Source organism: Hydra vulgaris, chromosome 12 (assembly GCF_038396675.1).
Source record: "Hydra vulgaris chromosome 12, alternate assembly HydraT2T_AEP".
Lineage (NCBI taxonomy): Eukaryota > Metazoa > Cnidaria > Hydrozoa > Anthoathecata > Hydridae > Hydra > Hydra vulgaris.
The window spans coordinates 59,297,359-59,307,101 of NC_088931.1; the positions used below are offsets into that span (position 1 = coordinate 59,297,359).

General features: G+C 27.9%; 1 protein-coding gene across 1 annotated transcript; it reads left to right on the forward strand.

The window, feature by feature from the left end:
* The first annotated feature begins 1,462 nt into the window (after window positions 1–1,462).
* Window positions 1,463–5,004, forward strand: LOC136088878 (arylamine N-acetyltransferase-like). The gene has a single exon (XM_065813900.1). The coding sequence runs from the start codon at window positions 1,566–1,568 to the stop codon at window positions 2,421–2,423; it is 858 nt and encodes a 285-aa protein (XP_065669972.1). The 5' UTR covers window positions 1,463–1,565; the 3' UTR covers window positions 2,424–5,004.
* The last annotated feature ends 4,739 nt before the right edge of the window (window positions 5,005–9,743 follow it).

Genomic DNA, 9,743 nt, shown 5'->3' on the forward strand with positions numbered 1-9,743 from the left:
TTTGTATGAGTTACATGACGCATAACATTACTATGTTAATTTTAATAATATCATGCTTTGTATATAAAGTGTTAAAGTTTTCTTTATGCCGCAGGATAATGCGCAAGTTCTCGAACCATCGTTTAAACACACGCTAAAACGCATTGCTTGAGTGGTCCAAAGTAAATATTCCGCCAAAAAGTAGGACAGTTTACTCCAACGTAGGACAGTTTGCTCCGGAGTAAATTGTCCAAGACGGACGGATAGGACAAACGAAGTCGTTCTACTCCAGAGTAAAATGTCCGACCGGACAACTTACTCCGCGGACAGTTTTCTCCGTGACAATACTATAGGTGTAATATATATTTATGCGTGCCGTTTAAATCGTTAGTTTAAGTATCAAAAAGCTGATTAAGTCAACAAATAATTAAACAAAGAAAGTTGAGGAAGAGTTCATATCAAGTCTTTGTCGGCGTACATTAGTTAGGTGATCTAACTAACAGTACGTATTACACCTTCTAATATCGTGTGCAATCCTGTTCGCTTTCTCTATGCTATCTTTCTAACACGCTTCTTCTGTCTTTCACTCTAGCATATCTTCGTTCTTCCCAAACTCACTTTACTCTCGGTCCGTAGAGCGGGTTATGACCGGTATATTTTAATATATATATATATATATATATATATATATATATATATATATATATATATATATATATATATATATATATATATATATTAAAATATAAAACAAATAAATTTAATTCAGACAAAAGTTAAATAACGTTGTGCAAACGTAAAATATAACGTTAAATCATCCTAAAATACAACGCTTCGCCAACGTAAAATACAACGTCGAATCGACGTAAAATATTACGCAATGCTGACTTAAAATACAACGTCGGGCCAGCGTCGTTGCATTTGTAACCAAAATGATATAAAAACAACGTTATCGGTCAATGTTGGGCAAACGCAACGCGCAGCATTGTTTTAACGTTTTATCAACGTATGTGCGCTAGCTGGATACAGACTTGTCATTACATTAAGTTAGCTGCAATATAATGATAATAATATATTTTAAAAAGATGTGTAGATGTGTAAATGGGAGAGGTTGGTAGTGGGGTGTAAATGGTAGAGGGGGTAAAAATTGGTCGAATATTGCGTGACGTAGTTTATGGACGACCCCTTATCCTTTTTTCCATTAAATCTTCTTTATTTCAAGTAAGTTAGCAAAAAGATAGCTTGAGTAACTTAGAGGAACAAGTTCAACTCGTTGAACTTGTTTTTCTATCCTACTTTGGAGTCTTTTAACATAAGTTAGAGTTAGGAATGAAATAAACAAACTCAAGACAAACTTAAATTTTTAAGCTTTGAGTTAAACTTAGCAATTAATGTAAACAAAACTTCAAATATTCTACTATTAATCCGTTTAAATCCAAACATGATTAAAAAAATTTCCTGCTATCAAATATCGTATTAAAGATATGTTATATAATTCGTTTTAATTCAGTTTTTTTGTTAATTTACTAACAAGCTGAAAGACGCACAAAAAAAAAAAAAAAAAAGTAGCTTTTTTTAAAAAAAAAATGATTGAATCTACTTTTGACAAGGAGTTATATCTAAAAAGTTTGAACCTTACGGATTACTTGGATCATATTGATGCAATACAACCTAATAAGAGTATGCTATATGATATAGTAAAGAAGCACTCCCAAGTTATTCCTTATCAAAATACTGGTGTATATTTAGCCACTTCAACACTGGATTTGTCTATTAAATCTTTACAAGAGCGACTTTTAATCAAAAAGTTAGGAGGAATGTGCTACGAAACTTCAGAGCTTTTATGGCATGCTTTAACTTCTTTTGGATTTAAAGCATATCGAACTCCAACAACCGTGTTGAATAATTTACCATTTAATGAAGTCGCGCCTCGTTCACATAATATAATAATAGTTTTTTATGAAAATATTAAGTTTCTTGTAGATGTTGGTTTTGGATATAACAGCATTAGAGAACCACTTCCATTTTCTTTTACGAAAACGGAAGAAGTTTTGGTTCAAGGAGAAAAATATGTATTAACTTGTGAGGATAATTTTTACATTTTGAGTATGGAAAGACAAAATGAATTGCTAACTTTTTATCGTTTTAATAAAACCGATGACTCCCTTCCGCAATTTATTGATACTGATCAAACTGCGAAACTTTACGCTACCTTTATAAATTACCCAGGGTTTATGAGAATTAGAGACCGCTATATACTTTGTGGCAAAACAACAGAGTTTGGTAGAATTGGATTTATCTATGATAATGAAGAGAAAACCTTTAAAAAATTATTATTTGATAAAGACAATGCCATAAAGGTATTTTTAGAAAGCAAAGAAGACTTTGAACAAAACATTTACAAAGAATTAAATATTTTTCCTGATTTTCGTAAGTTGAGCTAATTATAATTTAAAAAAATAAATGCATTCAATCGAGTGTGTACACTGGGGGATAGGTAGACTGTAGAAGAGGTCCATTTTGAACCCTATCAATGTGCACATATTTTTTTTTTTTTTTTTTACTAGTAAATCACATTATTTTACAATTTTAAACTAAAAATCATAAAAATTATATAATTAGTTATGTAGGCACATAAACTGTATATAATTATTATTTTCTATATCTTGATAAAAATAATTTAAAAAGTTTTGTATTACAGTATACTTAAATATACATCGGGGTATCCAAAATAAAGCTTTATTTTCAAATTGAAATGTGCGCTATCAACCTAGAACTTGGTTACTTAGTTTATTATGACCAAATACACAAGATTTTTATAATTTAAAAATTAATGTGCTTAGAGTAAAATTTGTTTTTTTTTCAAAAATATTTGAATTATTCCTATTTTTAAAATAATCTTGTAATTATCAAGAAAATTTTTTATTTTTTTTTAATAAAAGAAATGTGATGTAAAATTTATGTTACATATGTTAAAAAATCTTGGAAAGAAAGCTTGAATAAAATATAATAAGCTTTTTAAGTATAATTTAGCTGGGTTTTAGTCATGTTTTTATTTAACTTTTTCTATAGTTTTGGGAAACCAACAACACATTCAGTTTCATTTCTTCATTTCGGTATGAAATAAAGTCTTTGATCAACTTTATATTCTGTTCTAAAGAATCATTGGTAACTTCCAGATTGTTTGCAAACAATTTAAAGTTTTCTGAAGTGAAAAGTCTCGTTTTGCTACTAACTCAACTATGTGTTTCCTAGGAAACACAAAGTTCAGCTCTGATTACCAACTAATCCTGATAGTGTTGTAGAAGGTTTTATTACAGACAATTTAGGCTTGCCCTTCATAAACTTCTTGGGTATTGGAAACTTTTAAGGAGTTTCCAATTTCTAAGAGTTTTTGCAGCATCTTCTTTTTCTCACCTTCATCAAAACAATATCTTGACTTAATTATTAGGTATGGTTTTGCATGCTTTTAGTACTGATTTTGCAAGCTCAATCAGTACTGAAATTTTAATTTAAGTAAAGAATATTCTTTATTTAAAACAGACGCACTCTCCAAGGCTCCCAGTAAACATAGATTGGTTCAGAATTAGTCAATATTTAGTCGAAATTAGTTGAAAAATGGATAAAACGTTTAGCGACTTTATATTGACTAAAAATCGACCCTTGATTTGAAATGTATATTTCAAACTTTTTTATATATGCGTTTACTAAACGTCAATCTAACGTTTAGAATATCCACTTACATTATTCAATATGGCAAACATTTAACCGACCTTAATTAAACGTAAACATTTATAAATTTAAAATCTACACTTTAAATGTTTTTACATATATGCTTATTAAACGTCGATTAAACGTTTAAAATATTGACTAATATAAGTCGCTATTGTAAACATTTGATCGACGTTTAATAAACGCTTATTATATTATAATTTAGTAATATAGCCATTGTTCAGAAGACTCACAAAATAGCGGTCACGCGGTTTAAACAGGCATAATTAAAACGAAATAAAAAACTGGATAAAAAGTTATTTTTTATTGGCTAAATAATTAAGTTAGACTTAAATGTGTTTTCAAGATTCACTTTCTTACAACAACTGAAAGCAAAATGACTGATAAATAAATATTAAACGAGTGTCGAGTGCGCCATTTTAATTCATGGAAGTTAAAAAGCTCTTATCGCGACAATCTACTTTCCTTAATGCCAACAAATCAATGGGCTCCGATGTTTTAGAAATTATTGATGGCAACATTGACACAGTTAAAAAATATGAGTTGCTTGTCTCTCATTATGAAAGTCCTGCAGCAAGAACTTTTTTCGTTAGTTTTATAAACAGTTTAAAATCATTTTGTAAACGCTAGTATGATTGCGTAACAGTAGGAATTCATCTTTGCAATAATCAAGAGGTTTAATAACTAAATATATATTTTTTAATTTTAGATGCATTTTAGCGTAATTCAGTTACATTTACTAAAGAAAATTGGTGAAACAGAGCTGGTAAAAACCACTGCATATGTTATGTCGCGACGTTACTAACTTTTTAATGTCAAAAATAAATATGGATGGTACATGAAATTTCGGAAACTTCCATTCAGAAAATCCTCTATATGTAAAGTTGTTCTGTTTAAATTCAATCTTGATTTATGAATGAACATTTAAAATGCTAACTATTTTGCCCTAGTTTTTTGCGGTTACAAATCAGGTTACGAAATCAGACGATCATGATACGAATGTAGAAGATGATGTTGCACAAACAGGATGAACAAGCGGTAGACGGTATTCTAGGAAGATTTTTGATAATGCATAAACCAGAGAAAACAGTGATCCAAAATATTTGTTTATGAGTTTATTAATTTTATTAGTAATCTTTGACTCAATCTTAATGTAATCTTTTATTTTCTGCTAATGAGATTAAATTTAAAAAATATTTGATAAAAATTGTTACTGTAAAATTTCCATTGTAAAAAGCTTGATCATTTAATTTTTTTTTAATTATCGAAATATAAACAAATATCGTGTACAAACATTTTTTTTCTAAATCCCCACTATATGAAAACGTTTTATTTAAGTTTATAACTTTATATATAGTTTTATAAAATAAAAGTATAGTATAAGTAGTATAGTATAAAAGTTTATAAACATATTATAATAGTTATGAAAAATATAAAAAATAAGACTAGGTCTTTTATAACTATATCTTATTTATAACTTTCATTACTTTTATAACTATATCTTATTTATAAATTTCATTACTTTTATAACTATATCTTATTTATAACTTTCATTACTTTTATAACTATATCTTATTTATAACTTTCATTACTTTTATAACTATATCTTATTTATAAATTTCATTACTTTTATAACTATATCTTATTTATAACTTTCATTACTTTTATAACTATATCTTATTTATAAATTTCAAGGCCTATATAATCCTATAACTCTTATTACTTATATAAAGTTAAAAAGTTATAACGTAGTTTTATATGTTATATAGTTTTAAAAGTAGTTTTATATGTTATATAGTTTTGTAAAAGTAATATGTTATATAGTATATGTTATATATATATATAGTATATAGTATATGTTATATATATTTTGTAAAAGTAATATGTTATATAGTTTTGTAAAAGTAGTTTTATATGTTATATGTTACGTAGTTTTATATGTTATATAGTTTTAAAAGTTATAACGTAGTATATTTGTTTTAAAACTTAAATAAAATGAAATTACGTTAACTAAATAAAAGAAACTATTAGACAAGATCTGAAAGTTTAATATACGTTTACTTAGACTAAATCTAAACGCTTTATATACGTTAATTAGACTAGATTTAAACGTAAATTAGACAAAATCTAAACGCTTTACATACGTATAATAATCCTATAATAGACGTCTAAAATACGTTTGAATATAGACGTTTTATGGACGTTTGTTTTAAATGTTAATCTTGATTTCATTCTAAACAAATAATCGACCAAATCTGAACATTTTGTCAAAACGTTGTTGTACTTGTGTTTACTGCGCTACTAAAATTAGCTGATGTTTTAATACTCAGACGCATTTAAAGAACCGTAAGTCAGTATAAGGACAGTATAACCGTAAGGACAGTAAGCCAGAGATAAAAATAAAAAAACTGTCTGAACCATAATCATTTTTATTAATGATTTTTGAGATACCCCTTGTTGATTCTAATGTAAGCAAATAAAATGCATCATAAAGATTGCTTTGTGATAGATGCAATTTGTTTGCTCTAAATTTCCGTCTAATGAAATTTTATTGCAGGTGCATATGCACCAAGATAGTAAATATAGAACTTACAAAGAACCATATAGTCTCTTCGCTTGAAAACATTTTTAATTGATGCAGTTATGCCAAACTTTAATGCTTTCTTAGCTATATTGTATGTAGGTGATCCAACCTCTAAATTGTTCCAGATTCAGCTAACCAGGTTATCTGATGCCGGTCAGTGCAATCATCAAATCTTTAATACGTGCTTCAATTTTTTATTTTTTTAAGGTTCAAGTGCAATTTTGTCAACGACACTGACAGCATTGCATTTAAAAAAATTTTTCATGAAAAAAAAGCTGTAGAGTATTTGAAATGTTCTGAATAGCTCTCAAAACCTGTAAAAATCTGTACATAACCATTCTAAACAAAAATTAAATATTTATTGTCTATATAACCTTAACTACATAATTAAATTTCAAGGATTGAATTTTTCCTTTGAAGTGATTCAAGTTTTTCATTTTATTCTACACTTAATAGATATTATCTTTGATAATGATGATTAATATTTGAGAATACATATATATCTTTAATATTTTCGATTCATTAATGGGAAATAGTAGGAATATAATGTGTGACTTTAAAGTTATGTAAACAATGAATATGTTTTTTGCGGTAAAAAAAAAATTGTTTTTGCGGCATTTTAATGGAAAAGTTTAAAGATTTTTTGAAGCTATTTTTTGGTTAAATAAATGAAAACATGGGTAATTGCAATAATTTTGATGAAGAAGTAGCAATAATTGCCGCTGTATCTCAAAAATATAAAAATAGCAAACTGTTTCTATGCAGGAGGCCTGGCAAAAAATTTCCGAAAAAACCTTATCAGTTTATGCTACCTACAAAAAGTTTGACCAGAACGAATAAATAGTTGGCATTTAAAAAAACGACAAAATGGAGAAAGTCTGAAGAAAACTGGTCCAAAGAATGTGTTAACTGAATATTAAGAAGAACAATTGGTTAAAGAAGGTATGGTTGGCTTCATACCCTTGATCTTCCTGATGCTTTTTACAATATCAATTAGACAAGTTTTGAATTAAATCCAAGTTTGAAGAAAGTTCTCTCAAGGAAAAGTGCAAAAACGGTTTATAAAGTTGATTCATCAAGGTCTAAAGAAAACATTACTGGCTGTTGTTGCTTTGGAGCTAATGGTTTTATGTTTAAAACCCAGGTTATTTTGAAAGAAAAGTTCATTCGGATAGAAGATCTTGCTTATGCTTCTGGAACTATCAATGGCAATTTTTTGTTCACTGAAACTGAATCTGGATGACAAAAATAACGCTACTTTAAAGATTATATTCAAAGAATTTATAAACGACGAATTGAAAGATGTTGCACGTCCTGTTTTGATATTCTCAGACAACCATCCAACAAACATTAATTTCATTTATTTAAAATGTGCAAGGATTGGAGAATTCACTTAATTTCTTTTCCTCAAAATTGCAGTCAGATTCTTCAAATGTGTGATACATCAATTTTCAGACCAGTTAAATTAGGATAGGAAAAGGAAGTTAATAATTGGAAAAGAAAAAAATGGTTGCAAGGAGATTCATGAAGTTGAGTTTATAAAAATTTTAAAACTTATGAATAATAGAACTATTACAAAACCAAAAATAGTTAATGGTTTCCGTGGTACAGGAACTTTTCCAATAAATATTGAGAATGTTCATCTTGAGTGGTATATTGGAGTAGATAATGATTCTGAATCTGCTTCCAATTCAGATGCACAAGTAACTTCTAAATGTTTTGAAATTCCTACTTTTTCAAACGCAGCTTCATCTAGTAAAAAAATTATCAGTAATGAACTAATTGCTCATGTTCAAGGTTGTCAGTATAAATGAAATGGTTTATTATTTTGATTAAACATTTTTACGTTGATTTTTTCATGTAGAATCTTGTGTACCAATTGATAAGATAACAGCTATTCTTCATTACGTCTCAAAAATATAGGAAAATACAGAGCCATTGCATAACCTTTTGAGCAACACCCCTGGTTACTATGTTCTGAATTCGTTAGTTATGAAGCAGCAGCTTGATATACTTTCATCAGCATTTCATAATGAAACGGCAAGTCATTTGAACCTGCTGCTAAAAAGAAGCGTGAATTACCAGCTAAAAATATTTAATAATATGTTTTTAATTGTTATAAAAAACAAAATTCGAATTTCTTTTATTCTTACAAGTTCAATCATATTTAATCTTAATGTTTCTTTATAAATTAACTGTATTTTTTTCAAAGAAGAATTTATAACAGTCATTTTTTGATATCGTACAAATACCGCAAAAAATAAATTTTTCTAACGCAAAAAACAATTTCATGCCGGAAAAAATATATTGGTTATGTAACTTTGTTTTTAAGTAAAAAGTCTGAGGCACAATAAAAATGGGATATTAACACGTATAATATTTTTTTTACTGCACATTTTGCGGCATATTTCATTTGAAGACAGTATATGAGTAAATAGCTATAAGCAAACAAAGTTTCAAAGAGCGGAATACAGCAAAAAACAAATCTTTTGCTCTATATATGAATGTGTTTAAAGGTGAGTTTCCACTTATACATTTTTCTACGTGAACGGGAAAGGAAAGAGAAAAATGATCACGTGAGTACGCGTAGTTTTCTTTCGAACCAGTTAAAACTTATTTTACGCTTGCTCGCGTGATTTTTTTTTCCTTTCCATTCCCGTTCCTGTAGAATAAAAGATGAGTGGAATGAAACTAACCACAATACAATATCGTACCCAACTAGAATATTATATCCCCGTAAAAAAATCGAAAACGCAGACGCAATTTAAAGTTACAGCACCGTAACTTTGGGTAACTTTGCGCAAAAAGTTGAAACTTTTTGCTTTGTGTTTCTAAAAATTAGCTTAAAACATCTCTAATATTTATAAAACTTTGCCAAAAATTTTCTTTGGACTATTCAAAAACTGTTATTATTAGAATTTATTTTTTTAACCATTTAAGAAGGATTTTTCATGGGTGTCTAAATTATGTTTTAAGTTAACCGGGGTTTTGGATAACTTTGCACAGCCTTATAAAATTTGAAAAAAACTTTACCGTTTATATGAATTTTGCTATTTAAACTCATTTTATTATACTGTTTAAAGGAAATTTTAAAAAAAAATCAGATTTACGATTGTTTTGGTTAATAAAAAGTTTAACATGATAAAAGAAACACAGCCACATTAAAAACTAAAAACACAAAATTTCTTTTAATGTAGGCAATTATATATCTTTAAAATAAAAAATAAAAGCTAAATAAACAAACTTCAACAGAAATGAAATTCTAGTAGAGGTTCTTTGTAAAGTTCTCTGGTTTAGGTTATTTTTTGAGGCTTCTTAATGTGAAACAAGTATTGTCCCATTCATAAAAATTTTCTTGTGTGTCAAACAAGCATTTAATATTATTACCATTGGCTTCACGTAAGCACTGTTTTCCTTGGCATTTGTAATTTGTCAAGTAAAAGTTCAC

What these genes read in the sequence shown, in the direction of transcription:
- LOC136088878 (XM_065813900.1), top strand. Translation starts at nt 1,566, where the DNA reads ATGATTGAATCTACTTTTGACAAGGAGTTATATCTAAAAAGTTTGAAC.